Here is a 27,747-nt window from a genome sequence, read left to right as displayed (position 1 = left end):
GCTGTAATAACTGCTGAGTCAATAGGTAGGGATGGCATTACCAAGGATACCAAAAGGCAAGCTAATGGTAACAGCTAGTAATCACGACTATTATTAGAAAACGTCCATTGTCTCTGTAAAAATGGTCGCTTTTGAAAATGGAGGCTGCCATTATCCAGGATTTGGCCGTCTCATTGTGTTCTCCGTGTATTTCTTCTCCTCCTCTAGTATCTGCCATACTTAACTCTATATATCATGTGACTCATTATAAAGAGTTGAAAATTATACCATACCTACCCCTTATATAGAGTTTTGCAGACGGGCACTTGTAATACAGTGGGCGAGCCATCCCAATGTCTTGGGTCCATTTTAGAACGTTGCTTAGGTACACACATTTTAGCTTACGCCTTTGGCCTGTGCCCTTTTACCCAGTTACATGCTTCATTTCATTAATTCATTTTTATCATTTTAGCATAACATGCATTTCAGCTGGGATGTTTTATTTTCCTAACCAGCTGCTATTCTGTGAAAGTGTTGTTATTACTTTCTTTGCATGGCATTTCACAGTGCACCTCTGCTTAAGGCTGCCCAAGGCTGTACATGATAATCTAGCTAGTATCACACAGGCCCAGGAAGGTTAGAGAGGTCATTCCAGCCAGAGGAGCAGTCCTATGCTGTGCCATTTCCTTGCCAATTATCTGACCATCTTTGTCTCTACAACCAACCCAGGAGAAGGCGTGCAGATGCCTGCTTTCAGGTATGGTGGCGGGTGTTCCTTTTATGGACTAAGTAAGGGCAGAGATGGACTGACACTGCTATGCTCTCTCTTAAAAGTGTAGGTAGGGAGCCATAGAGGGTTGTAGACATATGCTTGTTCCATCATGCTGGGATTGTTTATTTGCTTCCCACTTATGGTAACCATCTTTATAGTGCTTTGTCTAATTATCCTAAAAATCGCAGCCCATATATTTTATCCTAGATTGCAGTATTTTCAGTAAATGCATTGAAAACTGTCCTGCATCTCTTGTCTATCTATGTGAGTATGAGACCTGTGCTAAAGAGAGAAAAGGGCAGGTTCTGCCAACCACGACTTCCCTGAGGAGTCAGAGAGCGCCATGTGTCAGGATGCCACAAATCACCTTTACTTTCTAGGTTTGGGTGAAGTGCTGTTAGCTACCCAATAGGGTTAATGCCAACAGCTACCAGGTGACATAGGATTGACTCAGTCCCCTACAAGCATTGGTGCTTCCACCTGAATTGAGCAGTCTTAGACCCATGACAAGAGTCCTACGACAGTCACGTTTTGATGGAGTATCCTGTCCGCCAAACTCTAAAAGAGGCACCTATTGTTGGGAAAAATGAGACTTGTGCACATGTGTCGTTAATATGGTATTACTACTCCCACCCTCCTGTGCAGTATGTACCCCTTCTCTCCCTGCCAGTGGCAATGTTTGCTCAGCCACGTTGGCAGACTTAACTCGCAATGATCCAGGAAGCAGGAAACATTTCTTTAGTAGAGTATTATAGGGGTGAAGTGTCTGTCAAGAGGTGACACACCACATTTATGAATGCCTTGACTGTGTATTTAACTAATGGTGCAGAGTATCGTAATGTAAAGCAGTATTTAACATGAATGCATAATGTAACATAAATTATAACATATACAAAGAAATGCAGGCTCACAAGTGTGAATAGGCTTCTCCCCTGCAAAAGTACTTAGGGGCATATTTACAAGAAAGTGGTGCATCATTGATGATGCTCCACTTTTCTGGGCCCTCCTACTGGCACCTAACAACACCATAGGGGCGCCATATTTACAATACAGTGCACCATGGCGGTCGTTAGGCCAATAGAATAAAAATAGTTGACGCTAGTGCAGCAAAGTGCATGTAGGCCCATAGGTTACTATGGGTGCGCCATTTTAGCACCTGCTTTGAGCAGGCATTAAAAATTACACCAAAAATGGCGCAGTGAAATCTTACAAACTTCTCTGTGCCATTATTTGCATGCCTTCTAGCACCGGAATGTCCCCTTTGCATACATTATGACTTACACAGGCATAATGTGGCGGAAGGGGTTACAAAGTGGCGCAATGCATGCATTGTGCCACCGTGTAAATATGGCGCGGCCTTAACGCCACATTAGTGTAAAGAAAATGATGCTAGTGTGGCGCAAGGAGGCGCTAGGGGCTTGTAAATATGCCCCTAACTCTACTGAGAGCACTATATTTAGATGTGGTTTGATTTCAGTTTACTACACGTCTCCTCACTGACTGGCACCATAGTCTTGCATGTGCCTTACTAAGGAATCAGCCTGGTTGTACATTTCTGGGTCACATCTCACATTATTTGGTGAGTAGGGCTTCAAAACCCTACTCATCCATTTATTCATAATTATTATTATAGTAATATATACATATATAGCACTAACTCTCGCCTCAATTTCCTTGGTATGATACACAGATCAAAACTATACATATGCGGGCGGAAAAACAGGTGGTACAATGCGATATCAGCTTTATCTAAGCCAGGGTTTGTACTTCTTTTCTGATCTGCATGTTTTAGCACAATTGCCATAGATAGCTGGACAAAAAGTTCTCTAAAGTGGCCCCCCAAATGTATTTCAGAATGTAGCTTTGATGCCATCCCTGCACTCACTAAAGAAGTAGGGTTATATTGGCATCCCAGCTTTCTACCAGAGAAACAAGAGCACATCTCCCACTCATGGTTGCCAGGCAAAACACTGCAAATGGCTTCTGTAGTAATGAGTTGGTGCATTCTGTAAGACTGAGTAGAGAGTCTGTCCTCTGACATGCTGCCACTGTATGGCTGTGCCAATGGGTAGACGGCATTGGTGCCACATTGCTAGTCTCCGAGACTCAAGTTCCTGTGCCATTTCAGTTCGGTCACCCACAAAGAGTTGTGATGCTGGTATCTCTGTCAGGGTAATGGGCTGCTTGTGGCATTTGCCCACGATGGGAAAGTCCCGAGGTTAAACATAGAGAATGTCCAGGTGTTGATGGACAGAGTGATTGTGAGTACTCCAAGGATGTTCAGCAGGAAGCCGGCTTTCGCCTGTGGACACATAAAAGAAGAAGTGTGAGTTAGACTAGATAGATTCTAAGAGACAATCTGAGAAAAGTTGCTATCGAGCAGCAATGCTGTATAAATTGTGATGCATAACATGCCAGTTAGTCAGGGTACACAGTGCAAAGTTCCTTAAATTTATGGCAAATGATGTTCATGCCTATCAAATCCTAGGCACTTTTATTTTATTTAAAGCTGTGAAATGTTTAAATTACTTACCAGTTGTCACTTTTACTCCAAGCAATATTTTTCCACGTTCAAGAAAGATGTAAAAAAGCAGTCTTTCTGCCCAGCTAATTCTATTGTTTCCCCACTCTAGTTAGAGTTATTAGAGCTACTTGGGTTACTGTAGGAGAGACCTGTACTGGCTTTTCTGATGGTAACCCATGTCCAAAAAAATGACGACTGGGTTGTAATGGTGGTCACTCCACGATGTTTAGGTTGGTATGACAAACACTCATTTTCCCTGCGATTTTTTGCCAAATGGGGGTTGAAAATAGGGATGGGCAGAATTCTGAGGAGTTAAATAAAAACTTTACGAGATGCCACAGAGTTTCGCGAACAGGCGGAAATAGGCATGTTGTGCTGCTCATGCTAGTTTTTAGCAGTGGGAGCTTGTTACGTGCTGAAAGATCAGCATGAGCTGCACCACAGGGTGTATCAGAGGGTGCGGCTTCTCTTGTTGACTTTATTGCCACTCGTATGGATTTTCTAGTCGAGCTGCAGCTTTCTGATCACTAACGGTCATGACCGACTGCCTGTATTGCAGAAATCTCACCGGATGCCCTCCTAGTGATGGAAAATTGCTCTGGGGATGCCAAATCTTGCTTGCTCACTTACTGTTAGTGAGCTGAGTGCGAGAAAAAACTCCATCACCAGCAGGTGGCAGAATGTGGCCTGAAATCTGCATTACAAGTGTAACGCAAAGTGGCCAAAATTCTGCCAACTCCCCTGGTGGAGCAGAATTTATTGCCCACCCCTACTGGAAAATGTTAAATGACCCCTACACACAGGGAGAGAAAACTGTTTGCTGGAGCCTTTTGTTTTTTATTCGAAGAAAATAAACTTCTGGTTTGGGAGATTGTTTTTTCTCTAAATGAAAAAGTTTGCACAGTAGGTGCTTTAAACAAGGTGCCCACTCACCAAACCTTCAGTGCTGTAAATGAAACTACTATAGTGATGAATCCACTTACAGCATAGCAAGGTCAGACTGAGACAGAAAATAGGCCCGGGCACAAAATAAAATTTGACCCCAATAATGAACTAGATAGCTGAAAATAGTGGTCCATATTTGCAAATTGGGGCAGTTTGTTTTGGCAAGTTGTATAGTTGTTTTACAAGATCGGGAAGACTGCATGAATTAAAGCTTGCTGCAAGCAATGATTGTTTTAATATGAGGAAAATCATAAAATAGGCCAACTAACAGCCAAAAAAGGCCCACAAACTGACCTGCCAGACTATCCTATTGGGTACTGAGTGACTGCCCTATGGGACAGCCCATACCTGCAGCACAGAGACCTAGGCTAGTGAAGCGGGGATCTCAACATAGGACACAGAAGGGCAGAGGCTAATTTGAATCAGTGTTTGCAGGTGGTTGTCACTACAATGCTAAATTAAAGATACATGCTGGCTGTGCTCTCCCTTCAGGACCCGCACACAAACCCAGGTAGACAGTTATCTTTTTATACATGTTATCAGCCGTAGCAAGTCACCTTAAATCATGTAACATCACAAGGAACTCTGTGAATTCACACTTTTTCATTTTAAATATGGAAGCAGAGTAAATCTTTCTGGAAAATTCCAGGCAAAGGGAGATTTGCAAACCCAAGGTGAGTACAATGTCTGTGTGTCCTAAGTGCAGTCTTCCCTGCCCTTGACTCACTGAGCTGCCCTTTTATTTTCATGTCCTAGTCACTGCCTTACGCAGACCTGACTCAGGTTCCCTTGGAACTCTGTTAGCGCCGCAGGTTCACAGCTAGGCTCAACCAGCTCGTCGGGCTGGACTCAGTCAGTTCTCCATTGGTCTGCAGGAATAAAAGTATGTTTTCTCGCACAATGATGTTGGTTGTGCCCCCAATTTACACCCCTGATTAGCCTGCCCAGAATCGAAGCCAAGGACACTTTGCTGGGATAAGACTTTGCAAAGTTTACTTCAAGGGAACAAGTGCAAATCAGGATATCACGTCACATTATTCAATAACAAAACATACTAAAAAATACTGTATTATTGTGAAATAAAATGCAGCATGTCATTTTCTCATTTCCCTTTGGGAGGACAGGCAGGTTAAGGACAAAGCATATTAAATTGTAAAAAACATTCTACATTTACAAGGCAAACACCAGGGAACAGCTTAGCCAATTGTCCCTAGTTGGCTTTCTATGACAACTTGGTCAGGCATGTTGGAGCGTACATTTTAGTAATGTCTGTAGTGCACCAGGAGTCAGCATTTGATAACATTTATATTCCTGTTTAAAAGCCTAGCCTAGAGAAAAAGCTGCACTAACATGCATTTTAAGTGTTCATTTTTATACTTCATGACAGACATTGTGCATACCAGGACAGATGTTGTGCCTACCAGAACTGACAAAGTGCTAACATAATTTAACAATATTGAAATATATTTTCATAATTAGAATGAATTATTATTAGTAGGTATTAATATGTTTTATAATGATTTATGATTAATTAGTACAAAGTTAGGTGTGAGCAGAAAAATAAATACACAACAATGTCATACTTAATGTGATGCCGTAAAAAAGATTGCCATTATTATTAAAATGCTTTTGCATATTTTGATGATATATTATTTATGCCGAATTCATAAGTTTGCATATTATGTGTGTTTTATTAATGACAATATTAATGCATTGTATTTTTGTGTTAGTATAACTAGGCCTGAAGTCTTCATATTTGCAGCAACATAGAAATGCTGAACCATTTATTTTTCTCTAATATGATTTTTTTTTTCACTAGGTTGTTTCACATTAGTAAAGAGTCCTATTGTATTATGTGTAAGTTTTACAGTGCAGTGTCCTTGAACGTTTCAACACTGGAACATGATGAATGAAAGGAGAGCAGTACTATTGTTCAAGGGAACTGTTCCCATGAGAAAGGAGAAATCCGTCTTGTGCCATGGGAAGAAACATGGATTGCAACAAGTGATGTACAAATTGCTAAACTATTGGAGCCACACGGAAAGAGAGGGAGAGTTTCCTGATGTTTCAAATTTGACTTGTGTTATAATTCCCATTGGACAGCACCCCTTGTGAATAATGTGGATTCATGTAATGGACTAACCCAGTGGTTCCCAACCTGTGGTCCGGGGACCCCTGGGGTTCCACGAAGCCTTCTCAGGGGGTCTGTGAGAGTCTAGAAAATTAAAACATATTAACAAATATTGACAAATTAGGTCCCCAGCTTCCAGTAATGACTCAGGCGGGTGTCCCCGGATTCCCATGATGATTCAGTGGGGGTCCTTGGGTTCCATTAATGTCAAAGAGGGGGTCCACAGAAATCAAAAGGTTGGGAACCACTGGACTAACCAACTAATTTGAGCATTCCTAATCAGGGAAGGATTTATAAGTTTCAGTGACAGTCCCCTCTTGGATCTTGTTTTGTGAACTTGTTCCTTTGGACGTTTCCTGATTTCCATGTGCAACCTGTGTGCTGCACTTTTCTCCTGATGGTGCTTTTAATGGACTTTGCTGATGATCTATATGCTTTGCTGATGAAACTGAATTGGATGCTGAACCTAGGAAATGTATATTGTAACGCAAATGTTATTTTACTCTGACGTGCTTTCCTAAGTAGAGTTAGCATTCTGACACCTGTCTTTTATTTTTCATAGTTAGTTTAACTTAGCACAAGATAGATATTTTCCAAATTATTTTTGTCTTTCTTTTTGACTTTTTTTGCACATATGTAGCCCGCTCCCACACATACTTGTACTGATTTGGTTAGTAGTAGGGAGAACTTATGACCCAAACCATGAATTCTGAATGTTTGCAAATTGTCTTGACTAATAAATTCATTGTCTGAGAGGAAACATGTCTCTGTCTCACAAGTGATTGCTTTTTGGTTTATTATTGTGCATTGTGCTTCTTGAATGTTTAATGGTGTTGATGCTAAGTAGATTAAACTTGTTTGTTCATTTATCTTTATAATTTGATTTTGCACACAATTAATGAGACCTTGGCTTTGTGATTATAAATAAAGCTTTGAAACTTTCATTGATTGGAGTGTTCTTCCGTGGCCACATGGGTCATGGTGTTTAAATTGTTGTCTGGGTTTGAGTGGTTTCTAAATGGTTGCCACACTCTTCACTAGGCAAACAAATCCATCGACCTGAGGGAAGAAGAAAAGGAACCGTTTTTCGAATCCTGCAAAGGGGGAGGAAAAATGTGTTACCACTCCTCTAGAAACATCATGGACACCCAAGGTAGGAGTATAAGGTGTGGCTGTCTAGCAGTCATTCTCCCTTCTAATCAGCACCGCCCCCACATTAAACTCTCAGGAAAATGGTTGTTATAGCAAACTTAAGGACACTATACGACAAGGGAGTAGGCAGAAAATTAAAATACCCCCACTTTCAGCCAGTACTCTTATGGCACCAAGCAAGTGAAGCAAGTCATTGGGACCCTCCGCAAAAGAGCTTTCTTGTCTCTCCCATCCAATCATCTATCCATTCATCCTTTCATTGTTTCATCCTTCCATCCACCCCGATATCTACTATTTGACCTTTACATTCTGTCATCCATTATATTTTCACTCATCATGCAATCTGTCGCCACTCTGACCATCCGTCCATCCATCCATCTGTCCCTCAGCCACACCCAAACCTATCCATCCATCTTCAAACCTATCCATCCATCCATCCACCCACCCACCCACCCACCCTTTCACTCAGTCATTCATCCCTTCACTTATCCATTCACCCTTTCATTTATCCATCCATCCTTTTAATCGTTCAGCCACCCTTTCACTCCTCTATCTACCCTTTCACTCCATCATCCACGTTTCCACTCTATCATCCATCCTCCCTTTCACTCATCCATCACCCTTTCATTCATTCATCCAGCCTTCAACCCATTCCTCGATCCACCCATCCATCCATCAATTTACCCTTTTACTCATTTACCCTTTCACTCGCCCATCCACACTTCCCTCATTAGTCTATCCTTCACCCTTTTACTTCTCTATCCGTCCACCCTTTCATTCAGCCATCCATCTACCCTCCCTTTCATTCATCCATCCATTCTTTTACACATCCCTGCTAACATCTATTCCTTCACTCATCCACCATCCCTTTCACTCTGTCCATCCATCCAGCCTTTCACTCCATCCATCCACTCATGCATCCATTTAAATTTTCATGCATCCAACCGTCCTTTCAACATCCATTTCCAGTGCACAAATTAAGAACACTATGGGAAAGTAAAGATGTGTAACTGAGGTGAAGAAGGTAGGAGATTGAGCCGAAGTGCACTTCTCCACTAGCATTCAGCTGGGTCCCATACACGTCTTTCATTTTGGAACGACATAGAGTGGCTGAGCTAACAGAGTGAAAGTTTGCACCAGAGAAAACACCTCAATGTATAATTAATAAGAAAGTTGTCTTGCTCTGGAGGATGCCCTGGAAGTCCCCTATCCAGGCATTACACGACCTGGTTAGTAAAATTAGACTTGTTTTTCTTTTTTGGGGAATTGTTTTTGCCAGATTTAGCAAGCACTACTCAGAAATATGACAATCAACATAAAACACTCCTTTCTAAAACCCTCAAACGGTGTTTCTGAGGTTGGGCAATGCCACCACTTGGTAACACCTTTTTCTCTCTCTTAATCAGGTGGGCCGACGTTGTCAAACCGAATGGTGTAAGCAGGGCACACGTCGGGGGTACATATGGGTACAAAGCATCCTCCAACAATTTTCACAAGGTGGACGTTGTCCACCCTGCCAAGGAGCTGTGCCATACTGTAATACAATGAACTCATCCCGGTTTAATGTTTAAACATAAACATTGCGATGTATTCAGCAGCGCCTGCAGGTTGTCTGCTTTGCTTCTGAGCAGCAATATGCAGGTAGCAGCAAGGGAGCTTTTTTACTTTAAATTCGAGATTTGGCTCAAACAAGGGCCATAGTTAAGTGACCATCAGGCCTCCTTTTGTTCTTGTTGGAGCCATCTTGAGCCTCCCTCTTAGCTGCAATGGAGGGGAAACAAAGGCACATGGTTTGTGGTCACTTCACAGGTTCTAAAGAGTTGCATAATTCGTACATTGAATAGTCCTGGTAATTAAGGGATATGCATGCACAGTAAGAATGTCAGGTATGCTGGTCTTTTCCTGTATTCACGCACATAGCAATTTAAATATCACTGTTTTGTTTTATTTCTGTTATAGAGCTACTTATCCCAATGCAGGGTGTCAGAGTGCTTTACATCATATGTACACATGATACACTGACAATAAATCATAAAAGTATAAATCTATGTAGAGGATGTTACATAAAACAGTGACAAGGTGTAGGAGTCACATGTCCTTCATAGCTCACTGTGCTAAATTAAAATTATTACAATTTATGAACTGCAAGTAACAAAAGGATCTCTGTGCTAAAACAGTTGCCCATGTACCTATTCGCATAAAATAAAAACCTGTCATGATATTCTTTGCAGGAAATATGTTAACCTCTATGCTACTTTGATTAAAAAAGAATGGACACAAAATACATCTTTCCAGCAAACATATTAACCACCGGAGTTATCTTAGTCTCTGAGATTTACGGGGCATACATAGTTATCTGCAGCAGGTGCCTTAACACCATACGATTTTTTAAATGCAGTCTGTGCAACCAATTAAGCAGAACAGATGTATTTCCAAGTTTCTCCTTGTGTCAATTTCTTTGTGGCAGAGATTTTTAAACATTTTGAAATTGAGGCCCAGATATTGTGTCAGGGTTGTGTCACGTTTTTGGCACAACCCCAAAGCAAGATCTCATTTGTTAAATCTGGTAATTTGCTCAAATGTACTCCTGATAGATCTGCTAAATATATGTGTGAGGTCTAAAGATCAGATGTGACTTCCTATGAAGTCACTTCCTGTGAGGTTATGGGTTGTAATGGCACTGCCTGTGATGCCACTTGCGATGTCACACTCTGTGAAATCATGCTCCATGATGTAACTTGTATACTGTATAACTTAGTTAGTCTCCCCACTTCTTGTTTTAGGACTTCTGCCCTGGGTGTAAGTGTATTGAGGGTGCTGCAATGCATGCAGAAGAGGGATCGATCTGAGTTTTCAGTGTCAGTGGTTTCCACAGAGCTCTGCACCAGGCCTTCATAGCCTCTTCATTACTCATCGGTGTTTTTGAGCTCTGTGACATTTGGTCAGGATCAGTCAGCATGGACACCAGAGAGACATTCGCACTCTGCTCTTACTTTTGATCGACTCACATTAACAAATGCATATATAGTTCCACCCTGCTGCACTGCTCATGCCAATGGGTGCATGAGAGACAATGTAGAGATGGAACCTTTGATCTGTCTATGTCTGAGATGGTGTGGTGGGCATGAGTGTGGCAAGGAGCAGGTCTCAGGCCTAAGGTACTGCTATCTGTGCAACCCAGTTATTGGATATGGGCCACGTCAGTGGCTTCCTTAAAAAAATGTGGGCACCTACACTTTTTATTTTGCAAACTAAGCATTGAGCCAAGGTCATGACCTGCACACCCCTAGTGGTCCAGCAGACGGTCTATCAGGGTCTATTGAAGCCTTTATTTTACATAAGAGGGGGTCTTCAAGCTTTAATATCTTCACGTTTAAGCATTAGCAAGCTTTAATATCTTTATATCGGCCAACTACAAGATTTAATATCCTTATTTCAGATTTCAGTAACCATTAATAAGTTTATATAGCATATTTGTAAGCTTGTATGTCATAATGCAGAATATGTGTGAGATTTATATCTTCCTGTCATATAGTAACACTTTTTTTAAATGTAGGGGCAGATTTATTAAGGATTTATGCAATGTAGGGCACCAAGCAAAGTTGTGCTACGTTTTGTGAAACGGAGAGAGCAGAAATGTGCCATATATCTACTAAGTTATGGTGCATTAGTGCTGAAGCCTCACACTGGTGCACTGTGCGCAGCCTAGCACCAAACCAGGTACCTGTGCATAATGGTGCAAGGGTGTCTGCGTTGCGGGTAGGATTGTTTTGTGCAGGAAGGTGAACCTTCCTGCAGAAAGAGAATCCTCAAAGGCATTTTCCTTTTTCTACGTGTGATGGGGATTGCATCACACACAGAAAATTGAAGTAACAAGAAGAAATAATGCTATTTCTCCTTCTTACGCCTGGACCTGGGAGACACACCATTGTAGGTGCAATACCACATTTACTCACCTTAGTAGATCTAGGATTGCATCAAAACCTATGAGTGGGAATGCCTATGCTCCGCCTATGGAACATCTCCCTGACGCTAGGTAACATCTTGCATTAGATTTGTTTTACTAAGCCACACATGGCGCCACAAATCAGCCCTTGTGTGGCTTTGTAAATCACTAACAACATTTTGGGCCTGATTACAACTTTGTCGGATGGAATACTCTGCCACAAATGTGACGGAGATTTCACTGCATCATTTTTTGTGGCTACTTTTAATGCCTGCTCAGTCATTAAAAGGGGGCATACCATTGGTTACAATGGGCTCCTATGTACTGTTCAGGGTTAACACCAACATTTTGGCACTAACCTTGAACAGTACATCAATAGCATCAAAGGTTTTTATGCTATTGCCCCCTACCCTGCGCCATGGTGCCCCGTATTTATATACGCCGCACCCATAGTGGTGGTGGGGGCGCTAAGGGGCACAGGAAAAGTGGTGCTGCACTGGGTGCAGTGCCACGTTTCTTAAATCTGCCCCTATGTCTGAAAGATCTTCTGATCAGATAGCAAAAAGGTCCTGCAACAGTGACTAACTGTTTTGTTATGAATTTATTGTAGGTATCCATCCTCTGTGCACAACTGTACTTTGAGGAATTTCCAATTCCGCACACATTCTTTCTTGGAAGATACTTAAACCTAGCACACACCTCTGGGATTTTAACATTCTCAGAATTGTCATATGCCCCTGTTTTTTAGAAACCTCATAACACAGGCGTATCCTATACTGCTTTTTAAGACTTTTCAAATTCTATGTGGAACTTAGCTTAGAGGGTTTTCATGTTCTTGCACATCTGTCATTTGAAGATTTACTCTGATTTCTGTCATTTAAGTACTGCATATGTCTATGTTTTGAAGATTTTCAATTTTATTTACAATGGTATCCTCAGGGCTTTTAAATTCTGTACACATCTATGCTTTGAGTGTTCCATATTCTGAACACATCTAGGCTTTGAGTGCATTCAAATTATGTACACATCTATGATTTATGGGTTTTACAAGTTTCATAGGATATAATGAAACTTGCAATATGGCGGGTGGGATATCCATCACATCTGTGATGGAGTATCCCATCCTCCAAGGTCGTAATGAGCCCCTTTGTGTTTTGGCTGCACCAAAAAAGTGGAGCAGCTATGAAACAAAATGTTAGTAAAGCTACCTCTGAATGTATTAGCAAATGTGTATATGTTAATGAAGGATAGTAGCATGCTTGTTTATCTTCATGGTGGTTGTAGGCAAGCTTTTCTTGTTTAAAACGTGCTGCCTAGGATTTTCATAAGTATATCTCTGAGCGTGTTTTCTTTTTTGATGAATAATAGTGTTTCTTGCTCCTATCGAAAAAAAGTCTAGTAGTGATTCATGCTAAACAGAATGGCACTTTTCTTTTCATGATCCTCCACAGTAGGAATGGTAGAGCTCAGAGATTGCAAGTGGCCTCCCTTCTGATATGCCTGCAACATCTCATGTATTGAAGACCCATGCTTGATAACAGGTATTTGTATAGAAGAACACTCATATACTCACCATATCAATGACTTTAAGTTGCCCATAGCCAAAAACAATGGCGTTAGGTGGAGTTGCCACTGGAAGCATAAATGCCAGGGATGCTGATAGGGTGCAGGGCAACATGATGTACAGAGGATGAATATGGATGGCTTTAGCCTGGGCAGCAGGGAAAGAAGAAAGACAAGTGAAAACTTGTGCGAGGAAGCCGCCAAAAGACACAAACATAATCGTATGCCTTCTTGCTGAAATGCATAAACCGGCTTCTGCAGTGTACCTATACAGTATCGCTAGAGCACTACTGCCCATAGCAGTGACTAAACAATCAAACCTTCTAGATGTATATTTTAAACAGTTAATCTAACCAAAGCACAGTATATTTGACATGTGCCATGGAGAAACCAGGTGCAACCCAGTGGCTTAATTTCCTATGGTGCAAGATGTATCTCTGTTAAACATCCACTTCCCTGTAATAAGGCACTTTTTCCCTCTTTCATCACTTCCAGAGATTCGATTACAACTAAAAAGCAGGTACAGGAGCTGGGGACCCCTGTGTCTGAATCCCTCATTTCGAGTAGTCACTTAAGTCCGATGGGATCGGTGACAGCAGTTACCGACCACATAGGAATTATGAGATGTGGAAACATCATAGATCTTTCAGCTAGATATTTTGGATGCTAAAAGCAAAACCTCTGGGTGAAAGTCCAGCCCAAAATGAGGAACCAGGTAAATCGGACCCGGATTTACTAATTCCCTCAGTAATTCCTTTTTTAGTACACCCTCAGGGATGCTCCTCATCTCCACAGTTACCGGCACCCATGTGTCACTCATAACGAGGGCTTAAGTATTTTACATATGACATTATTTGTACTGCAAATGAATCAGCTCAGGTGCAAGATATCTGGTGGCAGGACAACAGTAGACTTAATCAGGACAGGAAATTTCTCTCTAGACCTTATGGCCCATATTTAAGAAGCACTAGCGTCACATTAGCACCATTTTTTGCCACTAATGTGGTGTTACGCTGCAAAAATAGCAGCACTATATTTACAAAGTGGGACAATGCAAGCATTGCGCCACTTTGTAACCCTTTGTGCCACATTATGCATGTGCCATGCATAATGTATGCAAAGGGGGCATTTTCCCGTTAGAGGGACCGTAAAAATGGCGTAGTGGAATCTAAGAAATTCCACTGCATCATTTTTTGTGGCTACTTTTAACACCTGCTCAGAGCAGTCGGTAAAAAGGGGCACACCATTGGTTCCAATGGGCTCCTATGTACTGTTCAGGGTTGCCACCAACATTTTGGCACTAACCCTAAACAGTACATCAATAGCATCACAAATGTTGATGTGATTGCCCCCTACTGTGTGCCATGATGCGCCGTATTTGAAATACGGTGCACACTTGGTGGTAGCGGCACTAAGGGACACAGGAAAAGTGGCGCTGCACTCAGTGCAGCGCCACTGTACTTAAATCTGCCCCAAAATGTCTTACAGATCTTCTGATCAGATATCAAAAATGTCCTGCAACTGTGACTAACTCTTTTGTTATGAACTTATTGTAAGTATCCATCCTCTATGCACAACTGTACTTCGAGGAATTTAACATTGCCCACACATTTTTTCTTGGAAGATACTTAAACCTTACACACACCTCTGGGTTTTTAACATTCTCAGAATCGTCATATGCCTGTGTTTTGAGGTTTCTCAAAACACAGGCATATGATGTCTTATGGGGTCTTATATTCTATACTGCATCTCAAGACTTTTCAAATTATATATAGAACTTGGCTTAGATGGTTTTCATGTTCTTGCACATCTGTCATTTGAAGATTTCCTCCGATTTATGTCATATAAGTTTTCAAAAGTTCTGCATACGTCTATGTTTTGAAGATTTTCAATTTTATTTACATCGGTACCTTCAGGGCTTTTAAATTCTGTACACATCTATGATTTGAGTGTTTCATATTCTGTACACATCTAGGCTTTGAGTGCATTAAAATTATGTGCACATCTATGCTTTCTAGGTTATACATCTGTGATTTAGGAGTCTGCAAATTCTTTCTACATATGTGTGTTGAGGGTTTTCAGTTCTATCCGCCTATACTATAGGTGATTTCAAATTCTGCATACATTTGTGCATTGAAGAGTTTATATTTTCAAATCTCTGTTTTCAAAGTTGTCATATTCTGTATTCACTCTTGCTTTAACTGTTTTCCCATTCGGGATAGCCTCTAGAGCAGTGATGTCAACCGTCTTAAATTCTGCATCCGTTTGTTTTGATGGTTTTCAGATTCTATACACATCCCTGCTTTGTGGTTCGCAAGCATCTCACGTTTTCACTTGATGACCGTTCACACACGTGTTTAGTGTTAATGATGGATTAGTCATCTTATTTAAGTAAACTGCTCTAATAATGATCATCACTTACTAGAACTGTTCTTACTTTTACAAGTAGACTACAAAAGTATATTTATTTTTAAATAAATGTTACAAAACACAAGGCCAAATTGTTTTGATGGACTGAGTGAGTCCTTAGGAGGTCACTAGTGAGGTGTGGAGTCCAGTGGTGGATGTCCCCCATTACCTATAGCTACAGTACCAAAACATCGACTTGTTATATAGGGTGCCACAAAAATATTGCAACAGGAATGTCCACTACCCAAAATTTGTGAAGGTAGTTACAGATAGGTAGGTACAGAAGTACTAGCCTGAACTCTACATATATGACCTTGACAATATCGCTGAAATATTTTTGTAGCGCAATTTATTTCTGCAGGATATTCTGACTCGCGACCTCCTCCAAAGCCAGAGACCTGGGTGTCAGGAAAGACTTCCCTTTATTGAGGGCGGAGCAGTGGCGGCATCTTGTACTCCACTAGAAAAGGCTATTTACATTTGTAACGTGGGTGCTTTGAAACTCTAGCTGCACCCCCTTTATCTTTGAAAAAGCCCAGGAAGGGGGTGCTCTCGACGGGATTAAATGATTCATGCTTGGTCAGCATGAAGCATTACGCGTTGCAAAAACGGTTCATTTTTTTTAACAATGTTATCAAATACTCTTTATATGATGATTCTTTCCAAAGTGAATTTATATATCCACTCATTATTATCTAATTTAATTATGTGATGATTTTATTGACTTTCGAATGGCGAGTTAACCACGCCAAAATCTCAATTTGGGACCTGCAATTCAAGCGCAGACATCGGCAGTGAATGCTTAACGTGGGAAACATTAGTATATCCATGGACTTCATTTAGGGGTCGCCATGGGTCGCAGCTGCGAATCCTGGTTTGCCTACTGCGACCCCTGGCATTGTCCTTATGACCCCTGGCCTCAGAGGTGATAAGGGCAGTGTCAAAAACAGAAGCGAAAGAAAGCTCTAATGAGCCTCGTTTACTTCCTGTGTCCCTCAGCTACATTGTGCATCTGGGTGTCTTCTGCACCCCTGAGCATGTGAACGGAGCACGAAGTACAGGAGAATGAGAAAGACAGAGCAAAGAGACATCAAAGAAGTGACAGGTGTAAAAAAGAGTAAGACAAGTGAGAGTGATAGGCACATCAACAGGTGACAAAGAGACAGTCAAGGGGCAGAGAGAAGAGAGGACCGGTTCCGGGGGATGACTGTAGGAGAGGCGTGATATAGACAGAGAAAAGATTGCGAAGGCAGAAAGAGAGGGAGAGATAGGCGTGACAAAAATGACAGAGAAACAGCAAGTAATAGATAACCAAGAGGGAAAGGGAAGCAGAAAAAAGTGAGAGAAAGTGGTGATAAGACAGATCGGATAGTAAATAAAACAAGATGCGGGAATTAAAGAGGTAATATTGAGACAGAAAGGTGAGAAAGAGATAGACAAGCAAGTAAAAGAGATGGGAAACAGGTGAAAGAGAGGTGCAAAATAAAACAGGTTAGAGAGAGGGCAGTTGAGATAGAGGAGAAGACAAGATGGAAGCAACAGAGACAAAAACAGAAGAATGGGACAATAAATACTGACATAAACACAGCTATTTAGAGAGTGAATATGGATTAAAGGCCATTTTAAATCACTTCATTTGGTCAAATGACATATGATGTCACTTCAACGTCCAGTGGAGTTTTGGTGAATTTAGGTCCATGAGTATATGGTGCTGTAATTGTTTCTTTTGACATCACTTTCTGTGACTTCATTGCACGCTGCATATGACAATTTTTCTCTCATTCCAATTTTTAGAATGTGTACCCTTCTTGAACTACGTAGGGTGGTTCCCAGATTAAATGGTGAAGCCCAGGTTTAGTGGTGGGAGAATAAGGGCCAGATGTAGCAAACCATTTGCAAGTCGCAAACGGCGATAATCGCCGTTTGCGAGTCGCAAACGTGTGTTTGCTATGCAGAAATGCATTTTGCAAGTCGGAACCGACTCGCAAAATGCATTTGCGAGTCGCAAATAGGAAGGGGTGTCCCCTTCCTATTTGCGACTCGCAGTGGTATGCAATTCCATTTGCGACCGCGTACGCGGTCGCAAATGGAGTCGCAGTTACCATCCACTTGAAGTGGATGGTAACCCACTTGCAAACTGGAAGGGGTCCCCATGGGAGCTCTTACCCTTTGTGAGTGGACCCAAAAATATTTTTTCAGAGTAGGCAGTGGGCCAAGGGACCACTACCTGCCCTGAAAAAATCCGAAACTAAAGGTTTCGGTTTTTTTTTCTAAGTGCAGCTCGTTTTCCTTTAAGGAAAACTGGCTATTCTTGGAAAAAAAAAAACTGCTTTATTTAAAAGCAGTCACGGACATGGAGGTCTGCTGTTCCCAGCAGGCCTCCATCCCCGTGAGTGCCCATAGTCGCTATGGGGGCGCAAATTGCGACCCACCTCATTAATATTAATGAGGTGGGTCTTTGCGACCCCATAGCAAGTCGCAATTTGCCGTCTTCCTACATCTGGCCCTAAGTTCCTTTCAGTAATTGCGGAATTTTCAGTTTTTTTGGTGAATTTGTGGGGTCTCGTTATGATAATATCAGATTAATTGTGGGAAACTGCATGTTACTGGATAGATGTATGGATGACATTTATACCGCACACTGACAATGACAGAGAAGGTGCTGAAATGCCAATTGCCTACAATTCCACGAGTGCAAACAGAAAGATTGCAGATATAAATTTAGAAGCTGAAGGTTTAAATGTAAACTAATCTGGAAAGAATATTAAAAAATCTAACTTCTTTGGTGGGTAAGTTATGACATCCTCTTCTAGAAAAACACTAGGGTACATTTTCAAAGGAAGCATTTACTAAAGGACCTGTGGTTCTTTCATTCCGTGAAGGATTTTTCTAGTTTTAGTACATTTAGCACGTTTAGGCCTGTTGAGAAACATATTGACACAACACTTGAAACCATGTATTTCTCAACACTGCCACAGCTTTTCGAACCCACCACCACATGATTTTAGTGATCTGTGGTATCTGCAGTTTCCTACATTTTTCCTTGGCAGGCCTCAAATATAGGGAACTGCCACAGTTTAAACTGGAATTAACTACTAGACTGCCTACAACATCAGCTTTTGAGTCTAGTGGAATAAGCTAAGTGATTGACCTTAATATGCAAAGATAATAGAATACATTTATCATGAGCCAGTCAACACGAAACTTCATATTAAGGAGTTCATCCACCGTGAATCCCACATTCTTGACTTGTTCTGCTGGAACATCTTTTTGTCTTAAGAAACTGGAAGAGTTCCTGTCAGAAGTGAAATATGCATTTTCTCATGACATGGAATAGAGTGCAGTCTAGCTCCACCTTTAGGACTTTGAACAGCTCTCACCATTGATGCCAAGATGGGAAGAAAGAGTGTGGTGGTGGCAACGTTGCTGGTGCATTCAGTGAAGGTAGCCACCAGGAGGCAGAGGATGAGGGCAATCGCAGCAGGTGGGATAGACTCCAAGGGTGTGAGCTTCTCACCTAGCCAGCGTGATAATCCAGACTCCTAAAAGACAGAAGCGGTTAAACAAGAGAGATAAAGTCCCAGAGTGGGAAAGCTAACCAGATAAAGATTGAAAAATAGATTAACAGAAATGTACTTTTTGAGGCACACTTTTGTCCTTTATTAAATGGTCTCTTGGTCTCAGAACAGTTACCTGTTGTCATCGGATACCCTTTTGTATACACCAGAATCACAGGTCACATCACTTAGAGGTAGTTATTGATTGTCTCAGCAAACAGGCTAAGGACTGAATGACTTCTGATCCTTAAGAAGATTCAGACCTGTCTTCCATCATCAATGCCTACATGTTAGCTCTCTATTGACATATCTGCTGTTTATCTTTTCTAAGTGATTGTGGGGACAATCAGAATGTTTTGGTTAGTTTGTGTAATTTTTGAAGACCAAATGAAGTATAGAAAAATAACACAAAACAAAAGAGATAAAATACTGAACTGATCTAACTGAATTCTAAGAACATAAATTAAATATATAAATAACACACATATAGATTTATACCCTGGCACACTATTGTGAGCAACCGTATTAATAAATGCACATTCACACATTTATTACTAGAGTGAGAAGGTCAAAGTTTGTGTTCCCACAGAACAGCAAAACTGACATGAGAAAAACATTGTTCACTACCTCACATATTGCAATGACGTTTTAGAGGAAAACAAATTTCAGAGACGGCAATGTTATTATACCGTACTGCACAATTTTTATTTTATTTTTTATAAACACATTTTATTGCTTTTAAAGAAAAAAACAGGTAAAATACACAAGTAACATACAAGCACTGGTCCGTTTGCTACCGACTGGGCTGTCAATTCTAATCTGACATTTCTGTACCCGGGATACACAGGAATTTCCAAAATTTCATAGTTTGATATTACAGAGAAAAAGGAAGGAGCATGTGCACACATTCTTTTGAGCCCCTTTAGTCTAGCAATCCCGTCCATTTCCCCCAAATCTTCTCATATTTGTGGGGGCATCCCCTTGAATCATACACCACTTTTTCTTGGGCTGCACACCAGTCCACCCCCCATCTCCATTTCTGAAGGGATGGGCCCCCGGCGGTTTTCCAAGCGGCCGCAATGTCTCTCTTGGGCACCGTCGTCGCTGCTCCGACCAAAGTCCTGTCCGCTCTAGACCCTTCCATGTCACCCATTACCCCCAGTAGTACCATTTTGGGGGTCAACACCTGCGATGTTCCCAAAGCACTGTTCAGCTCTTGGTTTACTCCCTCCCAGTACGTTCGAATCACGGGGCAGGACCATATCATATGGAAGAAGTCGGCTTGGTCCTCACTGCATTGTGGGCATTGGGCAGAGCAGCGGATACCCATCTTGTGCAGTCTATCTGGAGACAGATATGCTTTGTGTAGAAAATAGAATTGTGTCGCCCTCAGCCTTGCCGACACCGCCAGCGCTCGGGGAGCCATCAGTGCCTCCGCCCGGTCTGCCTCTTCAAGTGGTCCCACCCACTTCTCCCATCCCTTCATAAGGTGGCCTAGGTCCCCCGGTGCATTGGTAACTAACATTTTGTGGATCTGCGAGACGCCTTTCTTCCCCAGACTTTCCATGAGTGTTTTAGCCTCGACTGGGTTGAATTCCGGCACGGGGGTCGACTCTTTCAGGTGCATAACAAGGGCATGCCGGAGCTGGAGATACCTAAAAAATAGCTTCGGGGACAATTGGAACTCTTGTTGCACTTCTTGGAGGGACTTCATCATACTTCCCTTCCACACATCTCCCACAAAGGATATGCCCAGTGTGTCACATTTTCCAAATCGCTCCAGTTTGACTGTCTCTCTCAGCCAGCTACCGTGCCACAATGGGGTTTGCCGAGTAACCACTTTGTTCCAACCAGTATGTCTTAGGGCCGCTCTCCATGCTAAAAAGACTGCCTTGGTGATAGGCTCCAGTTCCCTGGGGGTCGGTGCACCGTATATCACATCCAGGATACGGTAATACCCTAAAGCGTCTAATTCCACCTGGTATGCTGGGTCTGACCAACCCCCGTTGAACCAGTCATGAGCCACCAGGAGTTGTGTCGCCAGGTAATACTGGTACGGATCGGCCATGCCCAGTCCCCCATCATATACCCCTCTCCGGCAGCTCCGAGACGCTACTCAGTGTCTTGCCCCTCCCCATATAAAGGAGATGGTAATTCTATCCAGTTTTCTAAACCATGAGTGAGGGATCGTGAATGGCAAGTTCTGGATCACATATAGGAGACGCGGTAGGACCATCATCTTATACAAAGCTACACGGCCCAATACATTCAGCAGCAATGATTGCCACCGCTTAAGGTCCTCCTGTACGCGAGACGCCAGTGGAGTTAGGTTCAGGGACCAGGATAGTTCACGGAGCAGCGCAACCCATATCCCCAGGTATTTAAAACTTAACCGGCGCAGAGGGACCACCTTCTGCCAGTCAAAGCAGTCTCGTGACCGCGCCAGAGGGACCATTACCGACATGGCCGGGTTCATTTTGAGCCCCGAGGCCTCCTCAAAACGCTGTAGTAGATAGAAACCTCGGGGTCCGGTCACTCCTGGGTTTGCCATGTATAACAGGACATCGTCCGCATATAAGGCCACTCGGTCTTCGCACGAGGAGCCCCATTTCCAACCTTGGTAAATCGGGTCTTCTCTTATCATTCCTGCCAAGGGCTCAATGGCCAGGGCAAAAAGGAAAGGAGAGAGGGGGCAACCCTGTCGGGTTCCCCGATGAATCAGAAAGGCCGAGGACAAGACTCCATTGACCTGCACCCGCGCCGTAGGCTTTGTATACAGGGCCCGGACCAGTCGACAGAACCTTGGTCCAAAACCGGCACGCCAGAGCACCGCAAGAAGGAACCCCCAGTCAACTGAGTCGAATGCCTTTTCGAAGTCGATGAACAGGACGGCTAAGTGTTGGGGCAGTCGATGTCGCCTTGCGAGGGCCACTTGGAGCCTTTGTATACAGTGACGCGTGCTACGTCCGGCCATGAATCCACACTGATCCGGGTGCACTAGCAGGGGCATCACCCTCTTGAGACAGGAGGCCAGTATCACGGCGTAGATCTTTACTTCACTGTTAATCAGAGATATGGGTCTGTAATCCGCGCAGGAAAGGGAGGGGGGTTGGGTGTTAGGCAATACGACAATGGTGGTAACATCTAGCCCATCCGGAAAGGAGCCTTTCTGGTCTACTTCTGCATAGAGATTCATTAGATGCAGGACCAGGTCATCTCTAAACCTCTTATAGTATTCTGGAGGAAACCCATCAGGCCCGGGAGTTTTCCCCACTCCCATCGCCGCTATAGCCTCACCAATTTCCGTTTCCGTGAACGGTTCCTCCAGTGCCCAAACATCCATCGTGGGCAGTTCTGGGAGCGAAGTGTCTGCCAGGAACCGGTCAGGGGAGCCCGTCCTCTCTGGATTTGTCTCTCGATATAAGACCTTATAGTGTTCAGCGAACGTTTGGCCCCCCCTGGAGCTCAACCAGCCGCTCCCCATGCTCATTGCAAATCTCAGGGACGATTCGGGGAGCCTGTTGTTGGGAAATAAACCAATATAGTAGTTTCCCTGTCTTATTACCCCAACCATAAACTCGGGCTGTGGAAGCGTGCCACATGTGTTTGGCCGCTTCTAGGGATAGCCTACGAATCTCCTCCTGAATCAGCAGGAGTTGTATGGTTATCCGTTCATTCGAGTTTGCTTCCTGCTCTGCTTCGAGATGAATGGCACGAGCCTCCAGTTGGGCGATTCGAGAGTCCCTGGTGCGCTCCTGTGCACAGATTAGGCCCGTAGCTGTCCCTGTCAGCACCACCTTGCTCGCCGCCCATAGGGTCCCGGGCGACCTCACCGAGCCCCCATTAATATTAAAGTATTCGCATAACGACTCCCTCAAGCTATCGACGTATTCCTCGTCCTGTAGATACCATGCGTTTAGCCTCCATAAGGGGCGGGTCAGCGGGTTTGCGAGGCCCATTCTGAGCCGGACCGGTGCATGGTCTGAGATCCCACGCGGTAGAATCTCGATGTGGGAAAGGTGACTGCAGTCACTGGCCGACATGAACACCAGGTCTATCCTGGATTGTGTATTGTGAGCTGCAGAGATATGCGTGAATTGTTTGCACCTTGGGTGCCAAGCTTTCCAGGCGTCGCAGAGCCCCGTTGATGACATCCATCCGAACAAACTAGTGGCCAAGGCCTGTCTGTGGGCTAAGGGCCCCCCACTCGTGTCCAGCCCTGGGTTCGGGACTGCATTGAAGTCACCCCCTATTACTGTGTTCCCAGGGGGCAGTTCCGCCAATAGTCGTGTCAGATCTCCTAGAGTCTTACGCACCATATTCGGGGGGCATATACGCTCACGACATTCATTGTTCGGCCCTCTATTGTACCTGAGATCGCCACATATCTCCCTTGCGGATCTCTCCATTCTTGTCTCACCACCAATGGTAGTGAGCGATGCAGCACTATTGCCACCCCCCTTGAGCCTCTCATGAACCCTGCGTGAAACACCCTGTCAAATCCTTTACGGGCTAAGAAGGGGCATTGATTCCCCATGAGATGTGTCTCCTGCATCAGGAGCATATTGGGATTATGTCTGTGGACGTGATCAAGCACCGCTGACCTTTTTATCTTATCGAGGAGCCCGTTAGCATTCCACGACATAATGTGAGTCGTTTCCGGTTTGTTTGTCTATGGACTGACCTCATTGTTATTTCCCCCGGCTCCCTTTGTGCGACCCGGAGTTGACAGAAATCAACTCATCCTGTGTGCGTTCCCTGCTGGGGTGACCTACCTCTGTTATTTCCAGCCGGTATTTGAGACCATAAACCTACACTAACTGTAAAGAACAGTAACAGCAGCCTGCTGGCTGGATTGAACCAAACATGCCCCCCCAACTCCCCGCCCACCCCATACTTCCCCCCAGAAGCATCTGTCGCCCAATACCAACAGCTCACTCCCGAACATAGTGAGCTGATAACTTTTAGTGTCCGAGCTATGGTGGACCCCTCCATTCTTGCAGGTTAAGAAGTGTTACGTTTGAACATAAGCGCCATGACCTCGTCCTGGTCACTGGCCCTCTTGGTCCAGCCCTCTCCTCTCTGGAGGGGATTCACAACACTGGGCTTTGGGAGAGGTCGGTGTCCTCTGCCGTTACAGGGAGCAGTTCCCCAGAGTCTCTGATTCGCCGGTCACCTCCAATGTCCCCCGGTACCTCCACTGCCGCCGACTCCCGAGTTGTCCCTTCCGTGGATCCCCGGGGGGAGCCCGATGGCGAGCCTCCTCTCTCCTTGTGCCTTCTGGAACGAGTTCTCCGGCGGGACACCCCCGGTCGCCGCGTCTGGCTGTTCTTCTGCTGACCAGTGAAGGCCCGTCGCCACTCCTTCCCATTAGGGCCCAACGGGACCTCTTCAGTCAGCCATGTCCATGGCTGTCCGGGGGACTCGAAGAAGTAGGTCCTGTTGTTATGGACCACCCTTAGTTTAGCCGGGAAGAGAAGGCGGTATGGCACCTCCATCGCCCTCAGCTTTTGTTTTACTTCTGAACGAGCGGCATTGCATTTGAACGTCTCTTGTGTAGTCTGGGAACACCATGACTTTGGTTCCATCACAGTGCAAGTCTCCTTTTGATCTTGGCGCTTGAAGTATCGCATCTCTGTTTCTGAAGTTGAAAAGTCTGAGGATCACAGGCCGCGGCGGAGAGCCTGGGGGGGGGTCTGGCCTGCAAGGCCCGATGAGCGCGTTCAATCACAAACCAGGGTGTTAGAAGATCCCGGGGCGTCCAGGACCGGAACCAATCCTCCAGGAATGTGGCAAGGAGGAGGCTGCGGTGTTTTCCGGCAGTCCCAGAATTCTGAGATTATTGCAGCGGGATCTGTTTTCGACATCTTCAGCCCTTCAGTATAGTTCTGCTGTGCGGGCTGTTAGCGTTGATACCTGTGTTTTGAGGGCAGCCAGGTCTTTCTCTACCGTGGAGATTCTGGACTCCGCTTCTGTAATCGTCGCTGTAGCATTGCAGAGATCCTGGCGTACTAGGGCCACATCCACCCTCACCTCTCCGATTTTAGCCTCCACCGCTTCTTGGGATGACTGTATCGCTTGGAGGATGGCTGCCAGGTCACTGTTCCGAGCCTGTGTCCCTTCGCCACCCTCCGCCTTTCGGTCATCTTTCGGTGCTCCACTAGGGCCTGTGGCAAATTGGTCGATGCGCGTCTGCACCGCGGCAGGGTGGGTCTGTTTGTCTTTACCCATTAAGTCTGCCTTCTGGAGCCTGCTTGTAAGTTACCTCCGTGCAACGCTTTTTGCACCTCCAGACGTCGTCTTTTTTGGTCCACTATTATCCGAGTGGGGGGGGAGGGGTGGTTTTCTCACTTCTGCCGGTGTGCCTTTGATTTTCAACTCTTCCACCTCTGCTCCCGCGGCACAGATCACTAGCCTCGGTTCCGACGTCTCTTGGCCTAGGGTCACCCCTTACTTTTGACCACTGGGGCTCCCTATCTCATCTTACGCCAGGATCCCCAGTATGGCCTGCCCCACCGTCCGTCCTCCACACATTTCAGATCTCAGGGCTCCCGGCGTCTGGCAAGCTATGAGTCGCGGGGGTTTGAGGGGGAAAGGCGCTCCATCCACCTCCCAGGGGCCCGACCTTGTCTCCTTCACGTCATCCAGGAGGCCCCCCGGGCCACAGCCTGGACGGAGGGGGCCAGGGGAGCAGGACAGAACCCCCCCTCGGAGCAGCAGTCACTCACCGATGCCCCCGGTCCTGGGGGGGATGTGGTGGGGTCACCCTGATTTGTTGAAGTAGAAGTGACCCTTTCAGAAGTGGGATATGCATCATCTCATGAAATGGAGTAGAGTGCAATCAAGCTTCATCCTCAAGACTTGCATCAGCTTTAATCATGTACACCAATGAGCAGGGTAGGGACACCATCACCCACAGAAGGATTTTCCTTTTGTGGGTCCTGGACCTTCTTCAAATGCAAAAATGTTAATAAGTGAAATGTTACAGTCTGCACATCTGCCTATATATGTTTATGCCATAGCAGTAAAAATATATGTTGCTAGTAACCAGTTATTTAGGGCAACTGCCTTAATAATTGCATATTCACACAAGTATTACTACAGTGCAAATGTAAAATTCAGGTTTATAACCAGAGTATAGCAAACGTGACATAACATTTTTTACTACTTCACAGTTGCATACTACAATTCATTTACAAATGTAAACCACACTTCCAATGGTCACAAGGCCTCATCAATGTGATTTTTACCTTGCCACACAAATTTAACATCCTGGCTTTAGGTAAAAATCTATATGTGTCCATATCTATATATATATCTGTAGCAACTTTCTATATATATATATTACCTACTGGTGGTCACCAGTAGGTAGTTATGGTTAGGTCCATGTTTCCATTGAAAAAATTTGTGTTTCTCTTGCCTATATCTTAGGGGTTGTTTGACAAATCTTCACAAAATTGTCCCCAAGAAAAAGTGTTCCAGGGAATCCTGTTGTACATGGGAAGTTTTGGGGTGATGCGTAAAGCAGGAGCTGAGAAAAAGGAGGGGGGTCAAAAAAGTGCATTTCCCATTATAATTCCTAAAGGGTTTTTAGACAGGACTACAGACCGAACCGCTGGACAGAATTACATTAAATTTGCCAGAAAAAGTGCTTTTTGTTATTTTGTGTAAATCTGTTCAGTAGTTTTTGAGATATTAAAGGAAAAATAAATATATATAGCTAGAGGCGTGAAAGGTTCATGAATAATAACAAACTTGTTGAGGGAAATGCAGAGCTCTAATTGGGTGCTAGCACTTCAGCCAGGAAGTGTTGGCAGCCATCTTAAGACTCGGCTTCAGCTGAGTCCCAAAAAATAAGATTAAGAAAAATAAAAGGGGCAGGGTAGGGAAACCCTGACCCCTTAGCTCTGGTGGTGGGCTCTTGTACTTGTCTTAATGAAGCCCCCAGGTGGGGCAGGTCCCCGAGGGCATATAAAAAATAAGGAGGGGGCGCACGGGCCCCCGCTCCTCGACTTGCTGAAGCCATCTCTTCAGGGCCGAACATACAATGAAATGCAGGGGGGCATCACAATCTCCCCGCAGCCCTGGGAAACACCACCTCCATGGGGCTTTAAACTAAAATGAGTGCAGAGGGGCTGCGTGCCCCCCTGAAGATTTGGGGCCACCACCTCCCTGGGGCTATAAAGTAAAATAAGTAAAATAAGTGTGGGGATCACGCAGCCCTCACAGCCCCAGGGATCACCACCTCCCTGGGGCTTTAGTTATAATGAATGAGGGGGGGCACGTGGCACCCGTATGCCCAGGGACCGTTGGGGCTTTAGTTATAAACCTCCTTGGGGCTTTAGTTATAATGAATGAGGGGGGCATGCGGCCCCCACATCCCTAGGGACCGCTACCTCCTCAGGGCTCAATTTGAAATGAAATGCTGAGGGGCTGCCTGCCCCCACCCCCCATGGCTACAGGGACCTCCACCTCCCCAGGCCTCAATTTGAAATGAAATGCTGGGGGGGCCATCTGCCTCCCACCCCACTGCCACCTCCCTGGGTCTAACAACTATTGAAATGGGAGGGGGCACTCAGCTCCCCTGAAACCCTGGGGACCGCCACCTCCCCAGGGCTAAGAATTAATTAAATGCAGGACAATCTGGCCTCCGCGCAGCTCTGGGTGTCCGTTTCGGACCCCCAGGTACCTGCACCTCCCAGGGATAATTGAATTGTTGGAGGGGGACTGAGCAGCACCCCTCGAGGAGCCAATGATAGCCCTGGGGAC

General features: G+C 44.4%; 1 protein-coding gene across 1 annotated transcript in view; it reads right to left on the bottom strand.

The window, feature by feature from the left end:
* Nucleotides 1-432: 432 nt before the first annotated feature.
* The window catches only part of LOC138285788 (solute carrier family 13 member 2-like), a 266,384-nt gene continuing 239,069 nt past the window's right edge, over nt 433-27,747 (bottom strand). Inside the window, exons 10-12 of the mRNA XM_069226166.1 lie at nt 18,802-18,963; nt 13,023-13,160; nt 433-3,053 (exon numbers count right to left, since the gene is read on the bottom strand). Coding sequence (XP_069082267.1) covers nt 2,919-3,053; nt 13,023-13,160; nt 18,802-18,963 — 435 coding nt within the window. The 3' untranslated portion in view covers nt 433-2,918. The remainder of the gene's footprint in view (nt 3,054-13,022; nt 13,161-18,801; nt 18,964-27,747) is intronic.

The sequence above is a fragment of the Pleurodeles waltl genome, chromosome 3_1 (assembly GCF_031143425.1).
Source record: "Pleurodeles waltl isolate 20211129_DDA chromosome 3_1, aPleWal1.hap1.20221129, whole genome shotgun sequence".
In the NCBI taxonomy this organism is placed as follows: domain Eukaryota; kingdom Metazoa; phylum Chordata; class Amphibia; order Caudata; family Salamandridae; genus Pleurodeles; species Pleurodeles waltl.
Note: the sequence above shows the minus strand (reverse complement) of the source record. Positions and strands in the feature narration are given on the sequence as shown.